This window comes from Sciurus vulgaris, assembly GCF_902686455.1.
Source record: "Sciurus vulgaris genome assembly, chromosome: 13".
NCBI lineage: Eukaryota > Metazoa > Chordata > Mammalia > Rodentia > Sciuridae > Sciurus > Sciurus vulgaris.
The window spans coordinates 16,379,098-16,406,254 of record NC_136474.1 but is presented as its reverse complement, the minus strand read 5'-3'; the positions used below and the strand labels follow the sequence as shown (position 1 = coordinate 16,406,254).

Below are 27,157 nucleotides of genomic sequence, written 5' to 3'. Positions count from 1 at the left end.
TAGTAAATTTCCCTTTATAAAACTTTGCTCCCTGTGAAGCCACCAATGATGATAAAGGATGATAAGTCAAAACGTTTGCAAAGCAACTGTGCTCAGAGGCAGTCCAGGGAGGGACCCGCCCTGGCAGCTGGCACAGGGCAAGGGGAAATGCTATGTGGCTCATTCCACTCCCACCCACGCAGAAATCAAATTCAATCTCACATGACTTCCAGGCCAACTGTTTTAATACAGCAGTACTGCGGGAGACAGACATGGCTTTAGCCGTCTGGCCTGATGGAGAAAAATAAAGTAGTTCTCAGCATTATCTCTTAAGAAAGCAGGGCCTTTAGACATTACAGAATGAACCTGCTTTTATTTCTGGAGGTCTAACAGTGCTTGAACCCAAGTTCAACAGTGGACGAAAATAAAGGTCCTTCCTTTCTTTGCACAAACTAGGAATTCATGATGGGGTGATTATCTTTTCCATATGGAGACCAGTTCAGTATTTTAAAAATGCATCTGCCTTGCAAACTTAGACAAAATAAGACTATGGGGTGCCAAAGTCATGTGGGTACTTGAAAGAGAACTACACAGGACTGTAAAACACACTCCAATGAATGCAAGAAGAAACTGCTGAAGGCGGTCAGTCAAGTACAAACGCTACTTGTTAAGGATTTCAGAAGTCTGTATTCTTGCCATAAATATGGAAGATTTCACAGTTGTTAATTACTGAGACGTGCACAAACAAAAAAGTCTACTTCTATTTTTCCCAGTCGACTTAAGAGTTGAGACACGCTGCACAACTTTGAATAGTTTTAAGAAGTTTTTACAGACTCTTGGAAAGGAAATACGAATTTTCCAAACCCACTCTCCTAACCTACAAGCAGTACAAAGAAAACAAACCCCGACTCTCCCAGAAGCCTCTCGCTGCTGTCATGGGGCATCACTCATCTGAGCTCCCGACAGACCACCCACGCAATTGAGGCCCTGCGTGGCGGCTCCTCCATTAGCGCCACGCGCAGGCCAGCTCACCTCCTGGATCAGACTCCACGGGCGCGCCTCACAACTGAGCTTCCACAGGCCAGGGCCGTAAAGAGGGACCAGCTCGCACAGCCGCCCCGGCCCCACGAAAGCCCAGCTGGCGGTGGCGGGCTGCAGCTGCGCACGCGCGCGCGGAGCCAGGCGCGGTGCGGTTCCCAGAGAGAATGACCGACGGTGGCGTGAGTTCTATTATTACCCCATTATCACTCTGGGATCTGTGCCTAAATGAAGCATGCTTCCTCCCTGATGCTATTTCCTTTTATCCTGGCTGGAGACTAAAAGCGGATCAATGGGGGCAATACATATGATGTCACTTCAATTTATAGCGACAGCCTCCCCCTCTTTCAGTCTGTCTGAAACACACAGAAAGATCAATTCTTCCCAAAAATGGTTAAAAAATGCTCAGGGAGCGTCCGTCTCCCAGAAAAGCATTCTCTGCTATATTTGTCTATGTTACTACGGCAGGAACTGTTTACATGGAACAAAAACAGAAGAAATGGGGGAGGGAGAAAAATCTCCAATACTCTTGAATGCTGGAGACTTGCTGGCTGAAATTCAACACAAGCAGGGGCCAAACCAGAATGAAAGCAGCTGACCTTTGAAAGTCACATGCACAAGGCCTTCAGAATAAAAGGGTGCAAGGGAGATTGCCTTTGCCCCTTGGATTAAGAAGGTGATCTTGTAGATATGAAATGTCTTTTGTTTTTATAAGGCTCCCTTAAATCCAAGTGAATTCCTTGCCACTTCCCAGAGAGCATACCCACCACCCTAGCAGACCCTCGGGCCACCCCCATTGTCCACAGGTGCAGGAAAAGGAGTCTCCATCCCACAGTACCCTCATGGAAGTGACAGGAAAGCTCTTCTCAGGACAGAAGACAGTACTTAGGAAAACAAATCATCTTTCGTTGTTGCTCTGAACCAAATAAAACAAGTAAAAACCTCTGCACTGAATAAATTTCTCACAGCAATTTTTTGCCAATGGGGCAAAATTAAGATAAAACTGAAGTTCCCGAAAACAAAAATGGAAGAGTTCTCATTCCTTATAACACCCCCCAAAACAAACATAACATGTGAGGTCAAGTACAGCCATGGTCTTCATGACGTCAAGGTGCTTCTTTCGATTCTGTAATTTCTGAATGAACATTTCTAAGTAACAGAAACAGGCAGTCCAGTACCATGTACACAGGCACACAGTTGCCCAGCAGCCAAGTCAACCAGGGTATCATGACAATTAAAGTACATCAGTCTATATCAGTATCTTGCACAGAAGAAAAAAGACGACTGGATTGAATTGCTTCTGAAAACAAAATTTATAAAAGAAAAACTGTTCTTTACATGTTGATGCAGAAAGCACACTTTAAAGAATTGCCAAAATGGAAGATTAGAAATCTACACTGTTCATATCACTTCAGGGACACAAAATTGGATCTGCAAGCAAATGAAGGTCATTGAATAAGAGAATAATTTTCTTTAAAATAAAGAAAGCAATCAATAGGGATAAATTATCCCAGCAGAATAAGTTATGTTTGATTTACCAAACATTAGGGAGTATAGTATCCATGGTCAAATTTCAGAAAGAAAATTAGAGCAGCAGCAAATATTCACATAATTCATGTCAAACAGGGAAAGAAACATATTATATTTCTGGAAATTTTTCTAATAGCTACCATTTAAAAAGACTACTGCATTTTTGAGACATGATTTGGTCACAGAACTTCCAAAACTGGCACCACAGGATTAAAACACAGCAACATTAGCAAAGAGCATCTGAAATAATTTATTGGCATAGATCAGTCTCATGTTTCCAGATTGCAAAGGTCAAATTTTCATGTGCTACTATTTTCTTAACTTTTGCTGAAAGTGTCACCCAACTGTATGCAATCTGAAACAAAGCACATTACTTAAACTACATAAAATGAAGTGGTCTTGTCAACTGGCTCTCTTGTAACCATGTGCATGCTAATATTTTATGTTATCACACATTTTGGGAAGGAAAAGCACTGCGAACTCTCAAACTGAACATTTCCAAGCACTTTGTAAGAGATGCCTGTCACTCTCACGACTGTCCCCGCCTGCAATCTGCCAGACTGATTACAATGGGGCCACAGGGAGAACATTCTGCATCTGAACTTTATGGGTCTCAAGAAAGTCATCACTCAAGAAAAAGAAATCCCAAACTCCTAAGAGCCTCAGGCTATTCACTCTACCCCAAGGACAATGGCATGTTCAAAAATGACTTACTTAAGGATTTCCAAAAAATCACAACACTTTGAAATATTAGAGAACACTTCTAACTTTACTTGTATTTGCATTTTTTTCACTGAAATCTGCTTTTTTGCTTTCCTGAGAACAATGCTTTTTCCTATGCTGATAGTATACGTAACACCTAATGTATTTACTTTGAATAGCTTTTTTTTTTTTTTTTACAAACCTGAGTTCCTAATTTATAAAATAACATTTTCAAACTCCACATATGAATACATACTACCTTACGACAGACACTCTATAATCCAGCACATGAAAATACTATTATTGTCAAAACTGTCAGTTAGTTCTTAGTGGAAAATGGCAAATAGTCACACAACAGAATAGCGTGCAGCCACTGAAAAGAATGGGACTGGGCTGTTTCTGTGATACAGTGAGACAGCAAGAAATGTTATTGGTGGGGCGAAAGGTTCAGAATAGAATCAACAGAATCCAAACCTTATGTAAACAACTTTCTAAAGACACAGAAACCAAGAACTCTTTCAGTTAAATTTCCTGAGTCACTTACACAAGTCACCTGGTTCTTTTATTTTTTCCTGCCTCCAGTTTAAGCAGAAATATTCTTCTTAATTACTGCTACAAATATTTCCTAATAATTTACTTAATGGAAGAGAAGGTATACTTTATGAAGACGTTTATTATTGCAAGCTAATCTAAGGGCACAGAAATGTATAAAGTGCTGAGCTACCAACCTGGGAACAAGGGGCTCTTCTGAAGTAGGTCCAGTTAGTTACCAGAACAGGCAGATCTTCCAGTATCGTGTGCACCAAAAACCTATCAGGGCTACCTAGCCACAGTCATACCAGCATTTAAAAGTAACACATACCTCGAAAGTTCTGTTTCAATACTTCTCCATGCCAAGATGAATGCCAATACTACTAAATACAAAAATTGGTTCTGTGCAATCAACACTAAAAAAATTGGGAGCATATTAAATTTTCCAAGTGCCTTGCTGATCTACACAAAGCACAGCAGTAGTCACATGCTCAGTTTTATGTTGTCTTTTACAACATCAACTATCAATATTTTCATATTTTCCATGGGAAAATACAGTAACTGTAATTTCATTCAAACCCAGAATTTTCCTATTTTTCTCTAACTTTGTTATTCCATATGTCAAAAGCAGATAGTCTGTATGAGATTATTCATTATAAATTTAATATTTTTAGTAAATAATTATATCAATGCAGATTATTCTTTCCAACATTTGGTTCAATTTATTTTATATAGCCCCAAGTTCCTGGTGAAAAGTAATAGAAACCATGCACAAAATTACTGTTTACATATGCATAAGCAGGGGATAAATAATCAGTCTGAAAAGTGTTTTTTTCCCTCTAAATTACAAGTGTTAGCAAATGAGAAATAAAATAAGCTCTCAGAAAATATCATCTTTAGAATCAAGAAAAACCAGGATTCTCCAGTTTAAATAGGAATAACTCAAACAAAATTATATTTTAACTTCTATAAAAGAAGGTATGTTTTAAAGTTCCTTGTAAATTGAAAGTGGATCTTGCTCACTTCAAGTGACATCACCCCCAGGTGTGGCAGTCAAATGCTCAACAAACTGAGGAGAGTGAAGGGAGTAACATGTGGCAACATCGGCAAGGACAGTGTCAACATACTCCAGTGGTTTACATGAATCTGTCCAAAGCCATTTTACAGAGATGCACGTCAAAATTCAGACCAGAAGTGATTCTTACTTCTAAGCTAGAACGAAGCCAACAGATAAAATTTAAACTGTCAACCTAAAAAGTTTTATAAATATTTTGTACAGTAACAGAGCTGGTTCATAGTTTTTCATATTTTAAAAGGTAATGGTAAAATACCTGTCCATTAATGTAATGGTGGCTCCGTTGTACGAGGGTCCTAAGAGTCTATTGTGTTCTATGTGCAAAAACTTAATACTATCTCTTAGAGACATCTGTTCTTTTGCTCTCCATTATCTCACTGTTAAAACTTGTAAGATTAAGATTAATAAGATTAACAGCTTAAAGAAGAGAGCAAGCAAGTCACAAGAGCATTAGAACTAATGATATCAAGAGTTGCAAGGTGAAAAAAAAGGAAAGCAACATAAGCAAACAGAAAACACACCAACCACTCTGATCCCCAGGCCAGACCAGCAACTCCGATATGGACACACACACACTGGGAAGCAGGGAACATAATTTATAAATAAATTTCATGCCTGGTGTTTATTCTGAGGCCTAAAGCACTAACATTCCATGACCTTTTTTCTTCACAGTCAAGAACATTTTTTGGTCAGACTATTTTGTAATTTTTTGTTTTGGTCCTTCCTATCAAATTCAGACGAAGCATAAATTTTAGCCACATGTCTAAAATTTGTCAGTTGATTTCTGCCAAAAAAGTTGACAAAAAGGCATGCCCTTACACACACCCCACCACAACTACAGGGGAATGTCAGAGGAGGTGGACAAGGGTGGCAAGTTGAACCACAACAATTACTGCTGGAAAAATAAAGGAATAAAGCTGCTGTTATTTAATGAAGACGTGCAGGGAGCACCACTGCACCATCTACCATTCAGTGTTTCAGTTTTATTTCTCAGAATGAGTCAATGTCTGCCAGGCAAAGGAGTCATATTTCACTCAATTTCTAAATACTTCTGGATTCCAGTCTGGACATTTTATACCTGGGATTAACTCTGAAAAAGTTTTATGAGGAACAGAGCAAAGGATCAGCTTCTTAAGGGTCACTTCAACACTTAGGGAAATTCATATTACTGGGGAAAATGGACTTAACTTTAGGAAAAAGAAAAGCAGAGGAAAAATTCAGACACTTAACTTTTAACTTCTTTTTTCTCTGCCACTCCATACCAGCTCACCTGAGGGAAAGGAAACCTAGGACTGGGCCAGCGTTCTGTATCAAAGAGACTTGTGTTCTGTGGGTACAGATCATCAGGGAGGGCAACACAAACACAGCAGTCGGAAAGAGGACCACAAAACCCCATAGCAAGGAGCAGAGCCAAGTCTGTTCACCCCTAAGGTTCATGTCATGCACAAGTAACTGAAAATCCATAAACGAACGTGCTTCCCACCATGACAGAAACAATTCCCAACTAAACAGGTAGCCTGAAATAGGGCAAAATGTCCATGTTACTACCATGACAATTCAAAGAGTATGATCTTACAGGTCTACTGTGAGTCCCAGCTTGGACCCAGGGCCAGAAGCAGCCTGAAGCTGACAGAGGAGTGGGGAAAAGCAAATGTGGCCTCACTTGCTGCCCCGGACATGTTCTCTTCGGAGACTTCGAACACTTGAAAATCAATCACCAGTAGTCTTCAAGAATGCACAATGGGTACTCAAAAGTGGTAGCTAACCTGGGGTTTAAAAAATCTGGGTGGTCTTCTCACAGGTGTTGGCATAAAGATTAAACACAAAATGGTCTCTCTAGCAGCAACCTAAAATCTCGAGCACATGCAAGTTGTTCCTAACAGACTCGTAAATAAATTTTCTAAAAATTGAGGTGTAGCATTTCTAGTCTTTTTATATTTTCCTTATAACGTGTTCATTTAAGACAATTCAGTATTATTTTACTGGAAAAATGCATTTTTCCACAATAGAACAGTTTTCGGAAATTTCAGGGAATGTTAACACATTTTTAAGTTTTCTGATTAGAAAACATTCTATGGAAAACTACTTTCCCTCTCTCAGCATTCAAACCTAACTATAAATCAATCCAGAGTTTATCTTTAAAAAATAAAAGTAGAGGCAAAACAATTTTCTTTAACTGGATTTTAAAAGATATTTTTCTTATATAATTAAAACGAAAAAGAAGAAAAACTTTAAAACTTCATCTGGTTACTAACTGCTTACTTTCTACATGCCACATTAGTTTCCACTTCACTTTTCTACTAACACATCAGTTACAAACATACCAATTATGATCTGCACATATATTCCATGGTGAAGCTTGACTCATATAAAATAAATTAATTGGTTTACACATGCATACACGTATTGATACATCACTGTTCCCCATAAATATGCAAAATTATGATACATCAATTAAAAACAAAACTTGAAAAACCAATGACCATAGATGCCCAAACGCGAAAAGTAGATACATGAGAGTTTAAAACTACTGAACTCAATGTCACAAGTACAGAACCCTTGTTCTGCTGATTACAAGATTTAGGTTCTCAACTCACAACATAAAATAATGACAAATTTTGAGACAGAAAAAAAAAGACAAGCTGCCCCCCTCTAGGGCAACCAAACTTTTCTTCAGAGTCAAAGATGAAAAAGCAGTTCTTTTATTGTCGGTGGTTAGCAGCCTGATACTTGGTCTAAGTTTCCACCTAAGAATGTTTGCTGGGAATTGAGAGCAAAGACCAAAACCCCTCTAGACCAGCGGCACACACGTGTGTACACACACATTCACGCACACACCCTGGACACAAGAGTAACGACAGCAGCTCCCTGGAAACAAAGTTAACCTGTGGAACACTTCCTACAAAAACTCAAGTCTAAGGCGGTAATCGATGTTGCTATCTTCCTCCTGGACTCCTCCTCTAGATGAGCTGTCTTGAGCCCACCACAATGGATTTGTCCGAGATCTTTTTGACTTGAAGGCTTGGTAAACAACACAAGAAATAAACTGCAATCCCAATGCCTGTGGCCGGAGCGCGCCTTACCAGCGGGAACCGTCTACCTGGCCAGGCGAACACCGGTAAAAGAAGCACCACCAACGTTCTAGAGCCTTTTGAAGGCAAATGGAAACCCATTCACATCGATGCCGCGGCCAGGGTACTGGGCAGCGGCCTCTGCGGAGGTCCACCTCGCCGTGCTTGCCAGAGCTCCTGCGGTGGGAAGCCTGGAGCAGAGCCCGGCTGTGGGAAGGGCGAGGTCTCACTCACCTCCCTCACTCGCGGTCCGACGGCGTCCTCCACCTGACCGGCCCGCGCCACAGATATGCCTGGGCCGCCCCGCCCCTCCTCCCAGGGCCAATCCCGCCCGGCCGCCCCGCCCCGCCCCTCTGCCTGGAGCCAATCCTGCCCCGCCGCCGGGCCTGCGCCCCACCCGTCCCCCCTGCCAATCCCCGGCCCGCCCCGCCCTGGACCGCCAGCTCCCACCCGGCAATTACTCTAATTAGAAGTTCTTGTCCCAACACTTAGACAATGTATAAACCAGTCCCAACAAGGCCTGCAATTCAAATGACTTTGAGAACAAAGGCAGCCATAGCTGTAACAATTTCTCCTCTAATTTACAGACTGTGAGGACTTTCTCTAGTTGTACATGGTATTAAAAAAAAATAATAATAATAATAAGCCTCTAGCGTACATGCCATTTCACAAGGACATGAGCATTTCTGTTGAAAAACACCAGATCTTGCCGGCTACAAGGAACAAAGAAAATTGGAAAACTACTGAGAGAGAGAGAAGAGAGGAGAGAGAGAGAAAGCAAGCTGAGTTTGATCCCTCCTGCAGAGCAAATGTTCCTGAATCACCTCCTAGCAATATGTAATATGTAGAGAGTAGGAGGACTGTTTTCTTATAGTTTTAAGACCATGTGAATAAAAGTAAAATAAGCCACCCATTTTTCTAGCAAACAATCTGCATGATTCTTAATTAGTGGTGGTAGAAGTTGCAACGGTTCACACTAAAATAGATGACTGGCTATGTGGCAGTGCAAAGAGGAAAATGCAGTAGACCAGAAGTTCCTAGGTACAAAGACAGCTTTAATGGTTAATGATGCACCCTAAACAACTACAACATTCCTATAATATACAATAGGCAAGTCTTGTTTCTAATCTCACAGCAATCCCAGGAGACAAACAACAGATCCTCGCCACAAAATAGAAAACTCCAAGCACTATACAGACTAGAATAACTATTTCAAGAATTATGGACAAGTTAGGTATCAGGATTAAGTGAGAGGCAGACATTTCTCAAAGATGCATTCCACAAAACTAGAAAGACACACCTCAGTAAGGGAAATAATCAGGCTTGCTTCCCCTGGAAAATTATAATAGGCCATTCACAAGTTCTAAGTATTAAACTTTTCACTCAAGTTTTAAATGCACCGTGGAATTTTGAGGATGAATAAAACTATACCCATAAAACACGTGCTGAGAAAAATAAAACATCAAAAACAAAACCCCCTCATATTTTATTTGCCAGTATTAGGTGAATCTTTAATCTGTACCCTTTGTACCCACTTAGAAGAATTACTGAATTTATAGGTTTGATTTATGTGGAAGTTTTTTTAAAGTCATAAGCAATGAATGGAAAGAGAAAAAATAATGAAAATAATGAAAACAGCTACTATACAGATTTTGCACAAAACAGGTTATTTAAATCTTCTCTTTCAATATGTTTCTTTCCCCAAAAAAGATTTTAATATGTTAGAATTTTCTAAGTATGGTTTCAGTCTCATTCCAGGCATTTTCTAGAATGTTCTTAAATGTCTCCATTTTTAAATGAAGGAAATTTTAACAGTTCACATTATGGAAAACTAATTTAGCATCTTATTTTCTTACAAAGTGACTTTTTTGTTTAGCAGCTAAGTTTGTCTCTTGGCTGAACACAAAATTTAATTGTAGTAACCATTTTAAAAGTAAATCTCTTTTAACAAGAAAAATCAACATATTTCAAGCTAAAACAAGCAGAAACAATTAAAACAAAAGCAAATCCAATGCTAATGTGTCTAAGCTTAAAAACCTTAATGTTCTGAAAAGAAAATGACATTTAAAAATGCTTAAACTAAGAAAAATCAGGAGCTTTGGAAATAAAAATACAGAAAGAACTCCCAAACACTTGTTCTGCAGATGGAATAAACATGCAGAGCAATTGAGAACACAGGGAGAAAGTTCCTTCAGAGAAAATACAACATTCCCCCGCAAACTTCCATTTTCCAAAATTCCAAGCCATAGAATTCTTTTTTAGCTAAATTAATCTTTGTGTACAAGACAGAATCCCTTCTTTCAAATATTATGAACTCCATGAATGTTTTCAAATATATAAGAAATTTAAAATCATTAAGTATACATCCTCAAAAGTATTTTTCAGTTTCAAAAATTCATGACATCTACTTTCAGAAAATAACAAAAATACTACAGACACAGGAATAAAAAAACTGCACAAAACACACCAAATTGTTCTTGCAAAAGTGAACATCCAACAACCAAGCACCCATGTTATCAGTCTCATGGTTCACACTGATTTATTTTAGCATTTGCTTTTAAAAGCAAAAAACTACCGCTGATCAAACTGTTGGTCGAGTTTGTAATTTCACATCAGTTGGAAGGCGAAGGCAAGCCTTGAGAGTGTGTCCACCTCAGCTAAACACTTTTCACCACCACAGATTTCATTTCTCAACGATTTCAATACCACGGGTTCAAGTTACTTTTATAATTTAGAGTTCCTTTTTCAGAAGTCAAATCAGTGGCCCCACTGCATGAAATGCACCCCCCCCCCCCAACCGGTACCTGGGACACGCTCCCCCTTCCTTTCTAAGCAGGAGTCCCTACTCCCACCAGCACGTGGTCCCCAGCGGGCGGCGGCACCTTCCCAGGGCACCTTCAGGCGAATCCTGCGCCACTATGGCTGGTGTGGGCCGGCGCCGCTGCCCTGCCAATGTCGCGCGCTCCTCGGCTCTCAACCGACTTCGCCGTCAGGACGGTGAGAACCCACTGACACCTGGTCCGGAGCCCGAGTCTGAAAGCAAAGAGCGACTCCGATCTGGAAGCGGGGCGCCGGTAGTTAGCAACGGGGAAAATTTAAATACCTGGCTCTAGGCGAGGACGCCGCGGCGCAGCCATCCATGACTAGAGATCTCGCCTGTGTCCGCGGCGGTGGCGGGAGGCCCGCACTGTGAGCTCCCGGCCCTGGCCACCAAGGGTCCTTACGCCGGGAGATGCAGGGGTTCGCGGGGATGACCCGGCCGAGAAGGTCTTTGGGAAACCTCAGGTGCTCCCAGAAGTCTGGTCCTGAGCCGGGAGTACACCCAATCCACGGACGTCTTAAGCCTCGCTGGCCCGGGCCGCAGACTGATCTGCCTCAAAGCTTGGGGCAGGGACCACAGAGGAGCGGCTGCAGCTGGGTCGCCTGGCGGGAGTCGGGGCGGGGTTGGGGGCGGGGGTCCAGGCCTAACCCAACTCCACAGCCGCTGGCTCTGGGAGCCCAGGCATCGCCCCTGCCTGGTAAAGCGCAATGAGCTTGCACCCTCTTCCCTGTGCACCCCAGGTCCAGGGTCTCACCCCAGGCAGATGACAAAACTCCCCCTTAGAAAACGTGTGGTCCTTTCGTGGGGACACAGCTAGTAGGCACAGGAGGGGAGGCTAGTGAGATCTGGGTCTCCTACCACCCGGCTGCTCACTAACTAGGCACAAGCTCTGTGACACAAACACCTTGGATGCCACAGGCGCCCAGTCTGAAGATCCGCCTTGCCCTCGGGCTTGGATTTACACCCGCCCACCCTCCTCACGCACAGCTGGAGATGGCCAAAAGGCTCCACTCCTCCCCTCTGCCCCGCCAGCGCCCCCTGCAGAGCAGGCCCTAGGGCCTCACCAGGCCTGCCTCCCACCAGGTGGGTTAGCTAGAGCACAACCCCCAAATTAATTGCTTGCACCAGTCCCTTTGCCTGGAATGCCCTCTGGGGAATCACTCCTTAGGGGCCACCTGTTCCAGAACTCTTCACCAACCCTCCCAGACAGTTTTGCTTTCTTAGTTCCATGGCATTCACTTCCACACAGACTGTTCTCCTAGTTGCCACATAACAGTTATTACAGCGCTGTTGTGTATGACGCTGGAATTCTGAGCTCCCTGTAAACCTGGGAAATCCTTTCTTAACCATGCTCCACCCTCATCCCCACACTGACCCAGCACTGCCAGTTTTGAATTAATGTAACCTGTCTTGTGGTAGGATCAAAGTTTTAATCTTGTGCCCATTAGCAGTGGTTCCTATCTAGCAACTAAATTATGAAAATTTGTTAAGATAGAAACAACTTAAAGAGAGAAATTCAAACACCATAAACTTTTTTTAAAAAAAAAGGCTGTCACCAGTAATTTCACAGTCGTTACAGGTTAATGTCATATCTATTTCAGGGACACTTTCACTAAGAAGTTCTTGACAGTTTAAACATGGCAGCTCTTCTTTATGCAAATTAAGATGATTCTTTTCTCCCAGAGAATTTCCTGCATCTGTTATGTCCCTTGACTTTGCAGTGGCCTCTGGACAAGGACTGACAAGACACTGGGTCTTATAAGAGGTGCCTTGTAAGGAGAAGGGGATATGGAAAGGCAAGCAGCTGCACGCACAAGAGCATGTCCACAGCAGGTACGACCACGCAAAATGTCACAGACGCTTTTGTGTTAAAATAGAGTATCATTTTACTAGGTTTTCCTCAAAAGTATCAATAAAAACAAACTAGAGCACAGAAACAAATGATTAATTCAAGTATCATTATCATAAGTCAATAAAACTATAATGGGATTATTCTTTTGAATAGAAATACCTGTTTCTCACACACCAAAATTAAAAATTAGTCATATGTGACACTTAAAATATCACTTTATATCAGAAACTGAATGATAAGAGTAAGAGTAAGTAAAAGAGAAATCCCATTTAAGCTAAAAATTAGTTTTCTATTGTTACAGCACCTATGCATACATATATTATTTTGTTGGCAGTAATTGTAAGAAGCTACTAAAGCCACTCAAAGCCCATTTCTAATGCCACACCCTGCTTGTTGACGACCCAGCCCTATGAACTCCCCAAGTCACTACCCTTTCTGATTATCCACATCCTTTGGTGTGACAGGCAGGATCACAGCCACACTGCAATCCCTGAAGCGTTATGTGTGAGGTTACACCGCAAAGGGGAATTAAAGCTGGAGGTGGAAGGAGTCTCCAATGAGCTACCTCAACCAGGGGCCCATGCAGTCCCACGCGGATCAGTGAGACCGGCTGCAGAGACCTGAGCCTGCAGTCAGCGTGCTGGCTCTGAAGACGGAGGAAGGCCCATGGGCCAAGGCACACAGCCAGCCTCTAAAAGCTAGAAAAGGCAAGGAGTGATTTCCCTCCAGCACCTACAGGAAGACGGAAGCCTGCCGACACCCCAACTTGAGCCCGGTGAGGCGGACTTTAGACTTTCTGACCTTCAGATACTGCAAGATAACAAATCTGTCCTTTTTCAAAGGAGTTAAATTTGTTGTAATTTGTTGTAGCAGCAATCAGATGCCTGTGCACCCGAGTTCTAAATTGCTCTTATCAAACTGTCTGGCTCAACATGTGAGGAAAAACATCCTTGAAAAGCTCTCAGCTATACCCAGGCCCAGCAGTATCCTTCAAAAGGGGAAGGTTTCTTCCGGTCTCTCCTCTGATCCCCAAGTATGCAGCTTTATAGGTGGTTTCAGGCTCAAGTCTCGTGGCTGAAAAGCTTGCTGGGATGGGTGGACGAGACAGAAGACGGCTGGTTTGGAGGTCTACAAGCCTTCTGCGTCTGGTGCTTACTCTGCCTGGCTGCCTTTACAGTGCCACCGAGGCCAGGGCACAGCATGTCAGTGGAACAAAGGACAAACATGAAACAAAGTGCCATGGGCAACTGCGTCTTGATCAAATCTAACAGCGATTCGAGTTAATAAGTAACATAACGCCACCACCTTTTTCATGGCTTTAATTATTACAGCCAGTAAGAAGTATTCAGGCCATCCCTGGTTAGTGACGTTTTATTTACCCCTAAAGGCTAAAGTCTTCATTAAATGCAGAAGAGTTGTGTTCAATTCAACACATATGGTGAGATCACAGCCCTGTTTATTGTACTTTTCTTAAGCATCGCCCCCCATACCGCCCCAGCAAGCACACACACCCAAGGACTCTGAGTATACAATACACAAGTGCCATCTGGCAGAATCAGAATGTCACATTAGTGTATACTTCATTTCTTTTGTTTAAAAAGCAATCTTATTCCTGAATAGTTTCTCTTACTATTTTCCTAGCATAAATCCATTTCTCGTGAGGCCATTTCCTACGGTGTTTACAGCATAATAACATTGCTGCTAACAGGGTCTTCCTTTGTGCCCCTGAAGTTTCACTCATGTTTGTCAAACTTGGCTAAGCTCCTGAAAAGCACAGAGCCTTTTGGTCAACGTAGTAAAAGGAACGGGCAGAATCACATATCCACAAGGCCAATGCCCATTGCACGTTCTTTCTCATGATAGGGTAACTGTCATGGAGATGCCTGATTATGATTTTTTCTAAAGTTCTTGCTGGTACATTTTTCCAAAGGGAAGCAGTTGACCACCCATATTTCCAGGTAAATCCTTTGGTAAAGAATGAACTGCCATTCTTTACCACATCTTTTATTAGAAAAGCAATGTTTTCAGCTCATTCTGCTTTTGATCAGTATTTCGTCTCTGGCTATCATTTAGTTTTACTGTCTACAGAGCTAAACAAACATGGGAAGAGCTAGGATAACCCAAAATTCAAACCCTATGCCACTGCAAGAGGGTGGCAGAGTTGGGTCCTTGTCATGTGTGCCCCACCTACAGGAACCTGGGCCAGGAGGGAACCAGGAAGGCCTGGCCTGCCTCCTGTGGACATCCTTGGAGTGCTTGATCAGAAAGACATGGAGGAGTCGGGTGTGGTGGGATACGTCTGTACTCCCAGGGGCCAGAGAAGCTGAGATACGAGGATCCCAAGTTCAAGGCCAGCCTCAGTAATCTATCAAGGCCCTAAGAACTTAGTGAGATCCTGTCTCAAAATACAAAACAAAAAGGGCTGGGGATGTAGCTCAGTGGTAAAATGCCTCTGGATTAAATCTCCAGAATCCCCCCCTTCCTCCCCCCCAAAAAACCCCCACAAACAAACAAAAAAAGAAAGACATGAAGGAGAAGAGAAGCAGGGAGGGAGATAGGTCCACTATGCGCTCCCTTCTAAACAGCAGAGATGGAGACAGGTTCCCAAAAAGAGCTGAAAACCAGGGAAGCTTAGGCAGGAAAGGCACCCCAAGAGAAAATGCACTTGGCTGAGCCTGGACGCCGCTCCTCAGGAAAAGGTGGTTACTGTGTGGCTGGGTGCTCCCCTTGGCTTTGTGTCTGATCACCTGCTTCATCGGCAGGACTGCACCCCAGGATATAGCCCTCCTTCCCAGAGCTCTCAGAGGACTGTTCCTGCTGGTGACAGAATTCCAAGGGGTGGGGAAATACAGAACACTGCACAAAAGACAAGAAAGACGCAGCTCTTTGATTCCGTGCAGCAGTGTGCGGGAAGGGGCTTGTTGCAGAGGTCTGTGACCACGGGCCTTCCCACTGTACCTGCCAAGGCCTCTGGGACTGAGGAGACGCATTCTACCATGTCTTGCTATTTAGATATAAGGCAGGACATGAGGTCTGCCAGTTCCTTTTAACTCCACTTAAATGTCCCAATGCTATTCTTACTATGGTTCCAGAATTAAATTAAATCCAAATTGCATCTCTGACACACTTTTAATTCTGTGGGGAAAGGAATATATCAATCATGCAATGACTATGAAAACTTAACATCCTGAAAACTGTTTTTATAGACTCTGAGGAATAAGAAATAATGTCAGTAATCTTATTTAGTCTGCCATCATAAATCACAGACAGTAAATAATGCCAGTGGCTATTTTAAAGACTTCTTAGAATTAGTACCATGAAAGTAGATGAATGCCTGAATAAACAGGAATAAACTGCTCATAGCAGGCATAAACAAACTGCAAACTCTTGTGCTGTATAAGTTGTTAATACAACCTGCCTAAAGTTTTTGAGAAAAATATTGCCTAAGTAAAACGTTGTGCTTAATTGTAGGCCAGAAATCACTTGGAACTGTGATCCAATTTTGATGAAGCAACAAATAATTAACATTGAAGACAGTCATACAAAAACATCAATTTATTCATTATCTCTACTAGTAACCTGATACATTTACTACTGTATCACCCTTATCCATAGGATATATGCTAAGACACCCTCCTCACCCCACAGATGCCTGAAACTGAGTACAGAACTCTGCATAAGCACTGTGATTCCATGACACAGGTTGATCACCTGTCAGGTGGTTTGGCAGGTTGCACATACTACACGGATATACTGGACTAAAGGATGACCCAGTTCCAGAGCAGGGGTCACGAGATTCTACCACGCCAGGGAAAAAAGGATGTGAACAACATATTGTTATTTCTGAAATATTCCACTTAGTATTTTCTGACTGAGGTTGACTATGGGTAACAAACTGAGGAAAGTGAAACTCACATAAGGGGTATAACTATATTGATTTATTATTTGCAAAAATATCATTCTTAAACCTGCCCATGCAATTTCCTAAGTTTCTGTGCCACAAGAGCAACTTGGGAATACTTCTTTGATTAGAGAATTAAACATAAAGATAGCAGATGTCTGACTTCCTCATAATAAGAGGGTTTATAAACTGAGGGGCCCCGCATGACTTTTGTAGAGGCACAAAGGTTAGAACCCTGGCACCAGCTCCTGCTGCTGAGTCAGCTTATCCTCAGATCCTTGAAGTTGCTGTTCTAGACTGAACAAATTCAATTTTTAAAAGTGTCTCTCACAGGTCTTATTTTTCACGCCTACGATATCACTTCCATTGGACACTTGTTAGCTGATCCACACGGCTTGGGATGCAGGCCTCAACAGCATGCAAAGTGGCGCTCTGATCCCGTGCCCCCCTCCTGCCAATACACTGCGAAACATTCAAAGGCAGGACACATACCCACGTGGGTTCCATTTGACCTCTGTCCACCCAGGAGGTCCACAATAACCTTTTTTTCAAACACAGAGCTGGTCAGTTCTTCACAGGATTCTAAGCAGTGCCTGCTCTAAAAACATCAGCTTAGACTGCCAAATTTACTGGTAATCCTATCAATCCCTCTACCCATGAATTCACCAAGGTCATTTTCAAGTTCAAATCTCTGATGGAGACAGGCAACCACCTCCAGGACGGCCCCCAACATCTCCTCCTGGCTGCAGCGGAAGCACTGAGACACAGCACCCTTTGGGTGGGACCTGCCTACCCAGAAGTAACATGGACTTGAAGGAGGAGTCCTGAGAGCAGCTCCAAGACAAGCAGGGGCGACAGTAACTCACTGGGGAAAGCAGCTGGTGTCCCCTCACAGGTGGTGTGTGCTGCTGGCAATTACAAGATCTTAAAGTGCAACTGATTAAAAGAACAGGAAAAGAAATATCCCGTGATGGTGAAACCCATTCCCTTGAGGGGTCCCTCTCTGCTGCGGACCTTAAAGGCAGAGCATGCACACTGTGCTGGCGCTATGGAACTCTGCACAGTGGCTTGTTTACAGCTGCTCTGCGTAGCCAGGTAATGGCCAGGATCCATTTGCTGTAGTTAGGAAGGGTTGTGGCAAATGGCTTACGTCTTTCTGCTTTTTATCATTTTATTCACTTCTTTTTTGGGGGGGTGTTTATATTCAGATTTAAAATTCTAGTTGCCTAGAAACTGAAGTGCAGAAGAATTCACAGCCTGATGCATGCTGACCTGCAGCTGCTAGAAAGCAGCATGTTTCCCCTACGTATTCTGAGCCGGGTTCAACCCTACTGATCCTGTCATTCCAGTTCAATGGTGTCTAGTTTTCCAGGATGTTCACCTTAGTTATGCTATTAATTTCAGTATAACTGGAAAGAAATGGTGTTTTCCCTCATCCTTCTTAAATGAATTTTATGTCCTAGGATATTCATGCTCATTTCCCTGTGTCAGGACATTAGTAGCAGGGAATTTGTTGCAAGGAGCGTGTATGGACAGTGGGCTGGATGGACGGTATGCATACCAATGCATTTCCCACAGCTCTGTGCATCTTGTCCATAAGATGCCAACAGCCCCACCAGGTCGTCACACTCATAGTCTGAATTTGTCAGTGGAGGCGAAGGCAGAAAGCTGGGGTCAGTCAGGAAGTGAGGCCATATGTCTCCCTAGGAACCTCAGAGTCTGCTCTGATGGGAATGGGGTCCGTGACTTGGAGAAGTCCCCTCTACGGCTGCCACAGTTCTTCAGGACCGTGTGCTGCCCCTGCGCAGGCACTGCAGGAGGCCCGCGGGCAGTCTGACGACTGGATAGAGCTCCAGGGTCTTTTCTGCTTCTAATGCGCTCTTTTCCAAGTCCTTCCATCTCCTAGAGCACACTGCACCCAAAGGTATATTTTATTTGCTGCCCAAAATTACAGGCACATGCATTTACCCCAGGGAAAAACTGCAAGAAAAATTTCCTGGAAAACACCTGATATAGTAAGCACTGATGTCCGGGACATTGTGCATGTACAACATAACCTCAAATGGCAAAACCTACATGTGCTCTGTGGCCGAGTCCAGAAGTATTTTTGATGACTTTTAGGTGCCAAGGACAAAAATATTTTTTGTGGTTATTTGTATAGCTTATCATTTTTTAACAATGAACTCTAATCAGCTTTCTGATTAAAATAAAAGGATGACTGCAGAAAGAATTCTTAAGATGCAATGGTTATGATTGGTTAAGGCGAGCTCCCCGCTCCTTTAAAAAGATCACAATAAAGGCTAACAAACAAAAATATATTACTCCTGAAAGTGCCTAAAACAGTTATTTACACCAAACTAAATGCCACACACTATGACACTGGGAATCCCAGTGACTCAGGAGGCTGGAGATGCAGCTCAGGGGTAGAGTGCCCCTGGTGGCTCAATCCAGAGAATCACAAAGAAACACAAAGAAACACACACAGCTCTCAGGTCTTTGTAGGGCTGGGGGAGGGGGGGCATGACCTACAAAATCCTATTTATGGACCTTGGGTGATTCCCACACCTCCTCTCAGTAGAAGACACCTTACACGTGTAAGGTCCGACTAACTCACTGGTTTTCAGCCAAAGGATCAAAGAGACGGTGCCACCTTCAAAAGGGGCACATTCACAACGTGCGGCCCACCAAAGCTAGGTGTGTAGGGTCCTGTGAGATGGCACACGGGTACGACCAGTCAGGGCCAGCATGTGGCCACGCTGCAAGGCCAACAAGGTCACGGGGCTCTGGAACCGATAGGCCCCATGGTGACGTCAAGCTTGGTGCTCCTGCCAGGTTCTTGCCACCTCTCAGCTGTGCCATGCCCGGGGACATCTGGAACAAGCTACAGCTTTCACTCCATGTTAAAACCCCAAAAACAGCTCCATCATTCTGACATTTGCTGGAAGGAATGAAAAGCAATACTTCTTTTTTAAGGATAAGTAAATACATACTGTACTTCACGGCAGGTATTACATGATAAGTGAAGAAACTTTAAAAAGATGAAACATCTTTGAAAGGTATGAAAGACCTCCCCCATATCACATTATGACTCTGGTCATTTTAAGGGTGGTGACTTTTTGGAATTAATTCAAAATCTAGAATTTTTTTTTTGTGGGCAAAGATTAAAACCAAGTAGGGTTTACCAGATAAATTGTCTTCAGAACCACAACCTCAAAAAAGGTTTTATTTTCATATTTTAAACAATTACAGTTTTTAAATGTCCTTCTGAGAAATCTCTCTCTCTCTCTCTCTCTCTCTCTCTCGGTAATGGAGACGGAAGCCAGGGGCACTCTACCACTGAGCTATATCCCCAGCCCTTTCAACTTTAAATCTGAGATGGTCTTATGAAGTTGCTGAGCCTGAGTAGCTGGGGTCACAGGTGTGCGCGGCCATGCCAGGCCCACGAGGTCTTACAGAGAGCGGGAGGGCGGGAGGGGGAGATGGACGCCCTGGTGCCAGGGACGTCCTCCCGGAGAACCCAGCGCTGCGGGAGCTCCCGCAGCTACTGCCACTTCAGACACGAAAACCTGGGAAGATTCAAAACACAAACACACGTGTGATCCTTTGTGTGGGAGCAGCTCAATGTGACCCCTGTCACAGGAACGCTCTCTGAGGCCCATAATCCACACTCACACACCCGATCACCCCACCTCCAGCTGAGGCATCTGAAAACATTTGCAGCAGAAGGCAAATCTGGGAGGAGAGAACGATCTGCCTGTCTACACGGACAGACCAGCTCCGTCACGCAGCAGATTCTTTAAAATACAGGGATTATTTAAAAAAGGGCAAGTCACAAGCTAAAGGAACTTCCGTACACAAGTTACTACCCACCTTAGGCACCAACAAACACTTGCTTTTCAAGATGCTCCAACTGATCCTGAACTGCAGGTCAACTGCTAGCCCTGCAGACTGACCACTCGGACAGGGTACATGACGGGGGCAGCCTTTCACACATGCTGACCTTCAGGAGGGAGGTAGTGTGTGACTAATGCAAACAATGTTTTCCTTCCTAAGAAGAAAATATTGTTCCTCTTTCCTAAGCAAAGTGCAAGGTGTACATATGTACTGCCACTCCTTCCCTTCATTAAAAACATTAAAACATTAAAAATCCTAACAAGCGATCGAGTCCAGCCTCAAAGTGCCAGCAAGGCCATCCTCGCCCTGTCCCCTCTGAGGTCCTCATTATAATCACAAGAGCCTCTGTGTTCTCACAGGGTGGCTTAGTCCAACCTGAGACTGCCAGCTGAACAGAATCTAGCGCCACTGCCCACACCTCCCCTTGAAGACGGGGGCATTTACAGCTTCTGAACCTGTAGGCCTGCAGCCATATGAGGCCTGAGGAGCCGGAAGAGCGAATGAACGTACGAGTCCAGTTTGAAAATGACCTTCATCTACTTCCCAACTGCTCCACCCAGCTCTCCCAGTGTTAAGGAGCAGGGCGTAAATTCTCTACCTGACTGTACTGGGACTCGATCTGTACTTGACAGTTTGCAATGTCCTTTGGAATCGTGATGCTACTCTACCACATGGACCTGCAGGGCTAGGGACGAGAAAATGGGGCGGGGAGTTTTAACAAACGTCTGAATCTCTCTTCTCTTGTCAAGGATCCCCTTTATAAAGATAGCTAGCTACTATCTAAAATTATAATAAAAATAAAGTCGAGACAACCACTTGTTACATGTTGGTTTTGAACAAGAAATGAGAACATGCTTATGTTTCAGATGTAACTGGAAATTTCCCTGCTCTCACCCATGTCCTGGAGAACAAGGCAACAGGTCTGTTGGGACTCATAGCCAACTTCCAACAGAACACAAAGAGGGACATGTCCTCAACATGTCACTCAGAAAGCAACTCTCTCGTTTTCAATGGCTTCACGAAGAGCTAACAGCAAAACAGGGACAGTGAGCAACATACAATACTTAAATCCCTCTGGATTAAGCCAATAATGTAATCTGATATTGTAAATGTCTGTTTACCATACTGCCAAATTTAAGTGCTCGCACATGGAATTTCTGGCATTTAACTTCTGAATATGCAATTTTATTTTTGCTATTTCCTCTACATAGAATCATTCTGAATTTCATACTCTACTTCCATGTCTAATGTCCCTAAATAAAGTAAATACAAAAACTGTATTGTGATTTGCTGAGTCCTGCTGAAGATTCAACTTAAAGGTCATATTTCTAAATGTCAAAAACTTCCCACGTGACCTTTCTGGTGAAAGGCACATTAAGCAGGGTAAGTCTATCGTTCACTGTGGTGTCACACACTTAACCTAATGTTTCATCGTTAGGAAGGGGAAGCTTTGGCCTGGCAATTGTACCTCCTGGGTCCCTCTCTTAACAGGAGGAATCACTGAGAAGAGGACCACAGAGTCACAAGCCTTTCAATTCTACTGGTCTGTCACATCACCCGTCAAAGAAAGGTAGGCACATGACAGAGAGGGGCAGGGAGGAGTCGACGTTGCTGGAAAGAAGGGGTCACTGTGTGAGCGCAGAAGGCACTGTGGGCACTGAGGGGTGAGGCCTCTGAATGGACATGGAGGGAAGACGGCCAGCACCAGGAGGAGGAACAAAAGTCTCAAGAGGAGAGGTGAAGCAAGGACATGCCAGGCTTACCTCAGTCTTGCCAGCCTCTGGGTTCCATGACCTAGTGGTGAAGAACTGCCCGGAGATTAACAGCACCCACAGAGGAGCTATTCTTAGCCATCGGTGCTGGCTGAAGTTGCAGGCGCCTTCGCCGCCCAGTCAGGTGTGCCTCCAACTGTACCATTTTCAAGGGAACTCTCTTTGGAAGGTACATGGTTACCCTAAAAACAGCAGTTCTAAAATGAACTCTCACATTCTAGCACTTGGCACAGAATTGGGAAAATCCTCGGTCCAGCTGTGCACACTGATGCACATACACAGAGTCACTGAAGACTTTGGGTGATCTTTAAGGACAGTACATCCTACGAAATCAGCAACAAGGCTGTTCTATCAAAAAACACAGAAGCGGGAATAACTTTAAGTCGCCCTGGCTCTACTTGACTCAGCTGTGCATTCTCCTGTGTGTCTGGGTGACTATTCCTAACACCTAACACCTGCTAGTTATAAACCCATCTCTGTTACTACTGAACTGGGTTCACATGAGGTCCTGTGCCCAGGAGCCTACCCTGGTCTGAGCACACTGTCAGCTGCGAGAGCACTGGCTCTTCAGGGACACATTCTCTGACCAGTCCCACTGGATGTCCCAGGTAAAAGACGCTCTGGCAGTGACCGTGACCATCCTTCCCTGCGCACCATCAGGCAGAAGAAACCAACTCCAGAGTTCACCCCAAGGCTCCTGTTTCAGTAACATCCCTGAAAGGCAGAAGGTACTCGTGGAGCAGGACTGAGAGGCGCAGCTGAACAACAGGGCTGCAGTACGCATGTCGCGCCCCTGGGAGGTGGGACTGACCTCTGCCAGGTGACATGAGGTCTGACCAGCTGCCTGAGCTGCAACAGCTCCTGGTGCCCATGGAGCACCTGCCCTGCCCTAGCACCCAGCCCAGGAGGTGCGCTCAGAGGAAGGGCGTGCTACCAGGAGCGGACGGCCATGGCTGGTCAGGGCCAGAGTACACACGGGGCACAGTGTTTCCAGGCCCACTCCGAGTCATGCGGAGTGTTTCTGGGCCCACGTTGGTCTGATTGCTGGGATGTGGTCTTCTGATAGTGCTCCCTTCCATGTTATGGTTACTGTAACAGGACGGGGGAACCACACAGCACAAAAGGCTACGGGGGACCAGGCAACTCACCCACACCCCCGCACGCACTAGAAAAGAAACACATGTAATCAAAAGAAGGGGCCGGGGCTCTGCAACATCAAAGCCCCTCAGCTGCTGCCCAGGGTCCACAAATGGGCTAATCCTCAGACAGCTGGGGCAAGTCAAAGATGGTGGAAGATTGTGTTCACTGTTGGAATCGGGACACATTTCTTGCAAAAGCGAACATAAAATGACATATGTCCCAGCCACAGTTCATGAAGCTCATGTACCCCCCCCACCCTGGTGTGCACAGGTGAGTCCTAGCAATTTACTGGTTCTTTACGAAGTGAACCCTCGGCCCCCTTTCATCTTGACAGAGCGCAGCTGTGAACTCACACCCCACCAGCAGCCACTGCCAGGGTGTCCGCACAGAGCTGGGCTCTCGTGGTCTGACAGAGGGCAGCACTGTGGTCAGGAATCTATAAAACGCTGCTGGAGGACTCAGTTTCCTCTCATGCTAAGAAGAAGATCTAGATGATGTCATGGACTGGCACTCTGGGTAATGTGAGGCGGGCTCAACCAGAATGTTCCACTCTTGAATGTCTGGGAGAGGAGAGAGACTGCTAATGCTCCAGGACATTATTTTTAAAGTAAAAAGAGCAAAGATGGATTCACTGACTTTGTTCGCTCAGCACATATAGGTAAACGCTGTGAAATCTACTAATTGCAAAAATAATGCACCCCACAGATTGGTACTTCACTTGGACTTTGTGTTGCTAACACACCCCCACAGGCTGGGGGTGTGCTCATGCACCCCAGCACTGCCAAGACCAGACTTCCCGCTAGCCCTGGATCAAGCCTACTCAAGGGGTGTTTCAGAACTCGGCAAGACTGTCAGAAAGGCTAGCCAGGTCAGATAATAAGGGACAAGTACCAGAAAAGAGGTGAAGTATCAGGATTCAATTATAATACTTTGAAGTCCAGGCTATTTGCATTTTAATAAAAGCCAGAAAGTAGGGACGACTGTGTAACTGCCTATTTCTTAGAAATAAGAAGGGAGTATCCATTTCAGTAACCCTCAAAGTAAAACAGAAATAGTCCTGCAGTTAATTGCTGATCAAGGGCTCACCCTCCAGAATTTCTACATTATAACTAAACACACCCATCACGAGGGTGAGTTGGTGGCATCCCCTCAGATCTTAGAGCAGCTGTCAGTTTAACTCATATTCAGAGAGAAAGAGGAAACACAGAGCAACTACTGCCACTTTGGACACCGAGGGTCACACATGGAAAGTCAAAGGCAAAAGGAAGAATCCATCGGACCCCTCTCCATCCGCCAATCTGGTCATGACTCAGGGGCCATGCGTTCACAATGCGTTCTAAGCTGTTCCGGGCTGTTTTCAAGTGGACTCAGTTAAGGTCTACATGTCCCCAGGACTCCACCTGTAGTGAAGTACTGGATTCCAGTATTTTTAGTCAATCAAGTTACTTTTTATGAAAGGTACAGAATAAGTCTGTCCATAAAGCAGAATTCCAAAAAGAATAGAATTCAATTAATTTAAAAATAAAAAATTGGCTGAATGATCCTGATGCCACAAAGTAGACGTCACAAATACAAAACATACTATAATTCTTTTCAAATAATTAATTTCCCTGAAAGACTTAGAGGAGGAATACCAAAATATCAAGAGAAAATAACTTTCTAAATGACTGAATTACCAGTAATTAAAAAATTTCTTTTTAAAAATCCCCTTATTCACTCTATCAGAAAGAACTACCTTGATGTGTGCTTGCTCGCTCGCTCTCTCTCTCTCTTTCTCTCTCTCTCTCTCTCTCACACACACACACACACACACACACACACACGCGCGCGCGCGTGCGTAAAATTTCTTATCTTAGTTTGGTCTCATTGAAACTACAAGCTGAACTGAAATTTAAAAATATAGGAAAGGCATCGCACCAGAAAGCAAAGGTGAGCTACTTCATGCAGAAACTAGGAGTGCAGCGCGGCTACAGCGGTCACTTAGCACTGACTCAGCTTCAACACCCTGAGCAACGGGAGCTGGAATCCCGGGCCTCCGGCAACCACTGCCACCCTGGCTTCCAGGACAAGTGCGGGAGAGCAGATCACTGTGCTGTCCCTTGGCGCTCCCCAGGGGCTCACAAAGGCTGGTGGAAAGTCAAGTTTCTGTATCATTAATGGACTTGGTTATACTACATTAACTAAATTAAAACAAACTTCTGACTCCTACCCTAAAGTAAATATTTCTCAGGAGCCTTCATGATATGGCTGAATTCACTTCTTCCCCCTCCATGAGTCCCTGATGAGCTGCTGGAGGCAGTACTTACAGTTAACACTATGAAATGAGGTGGCGCAGACCTGTAATCCCAGTGGCTTGGGAGGCTGAGGTAGGAGGATTGCGAATTCAAACCCAGCCTCAGCAATTTAGTAAGAGCCTGTCTCAAAATATTAAAAAGGCTGGGGATGTGTCTCAGTGGTTAATGCCCCCATGTTCAATCCCTGGTACACACAACACACGAACAAACCTAAAACCAAACCAAACCAAATGCCCAAAATACCAATAACAAAGGAAGAAGGAAAACATTAATTATTGGAAAACCCACCACCTTCCTTCCATCAGTGCTGAAATCATTAACAGCTAGTAAAACACAATGGCTCCAAATTCCAGGGATGATGGAGTGACTGGCATGGCATCAAATGGCAGGAATCCAAGGCGAGGAGAGGGACATGCAGCACGCACAAAAGTGGGTTCCAGGCAGCTCCACCCGGGAAGACACAGGCTCTGGAGCGCAGTTCCTCATCAGGGGCTCTGGCAGGCAAAAGGGCAAAGGCCAGGACAATGGAGGCCATCCGCATCTATGCCATGCCCACAGGAACTGGGAATGTCACCATGGGGCCCAACAGGCTGATTCTTCCTTCGCATCTCTGCCGTAAGACTTCCGGGTATCTCTCTTCTCAGAAACGTGTGCCAGGCCTCTTCACGGCCCTGGTTTTCCACTGAGAGACTTCATGGTGAAGGAGAGGATGCCCAAGTCCTAGGGAATACTAGAGTCAACTTAGAGGCTGCCCCCTAGCAGCCTGGAGGTTTTGCTCCTGCAAAGAGTCCAGGTCTGCTGTTGCCTCCCGTCAACTCTGTCGCTCCTTCCACCTACACACGAACGTTGCATTCCAGTAACGCATGCCCCAAACCTGTGGGAACCAGGAGCCAGCAGCTCTCACGGTTCAGAAACAGTGCCTCACTCTTAAATCTATCCCGAGATGAGATTCTCAGGTAACCTATGCCACACTCTGGTACACACACGGCGGTAGCGAGGACTTGGCAAAATGCCTCATCTATAACAAAGGAAAATTAAACAGAAAGTGGGTTGTGATGCGTTCATATGGATTTCCAAGCCGACACCCAGAAGCATGAGTACCCTCCAAGACACAAGGGGGTGGGCGTGCAGGAGAATCACTGCAAACACCAAGCTGCTACGACACAAGCCACAGCAGAGACGCCATGTGGTCTCTCAGATGCCACCACAGTACCCCAGTGCTGCGCAGCTTTGCTAAAATAGCAAGTATTCTTAAAAAAATTCAACACCACAAATCTTCCCAGATTTACCTGGTAGTCACATTCCTAGAAACCTTGGTAAATATTAAAATTGTGCGTATAAAACAGGTTCTAAGTCCAAATACTGTGCATCGCTCACCTGTACAGCTGCAGCAGGGGCTTAAGACTGTAGAGAAGGTGCCAGAATTCTCCAGCCTGCAAGGATGTGCTGAATGCCACAGGCACCTGCCCCAGGACCCCACCCACACACTCCGGGAGCACCCTCCGTCACTGACACACCCACGTCAAAATGCATTTTGAATAAAGCATCCTTAAAAGT

At 44.4% G+C, this 27,157-nt stretch overlaps 1 protein-coding gene across 25 annotated transcripts in view; it reads right to left on the bottom strand.

Moving 5' to 3' along the window:
- Nucleotides 1-27,157, bottom strand: part of AOPEP (aminopeptidase O (putative)) — a 302,298-nt gene that overhangs the window by 24,613 nt on the left and 250,528 nt on the right. For 3 of the 25 annotated variants that reach the window (XR_013758745.1, XM_079108834.1, XM_079108832.1), the window contains one exon: nucleotides 26,392-26,618. The exons of 18 other annotated variants lie outside the window; for them this stretch is intronic. Coding sequence is in view for 3 of the 7 variants with exons in the window: in XM_079108834.1 (XP_078964960.1) it covers nucleotides 26,562-26,618 (57 nt within the window). In the remaining 4 variants the exon portion in view is untranslated. Of the gene's footprint in view, nucleotides 1-9,585; nucleotides 20,067-26,391; nucleotides 26,619-27,157 lie in introns of those variants that run through there. 4 more of the 25 variants (XR_013758744.1, XM_079108830.1, XR_013758752.1 and 1 more) reach the window with 3 other exon arrangements.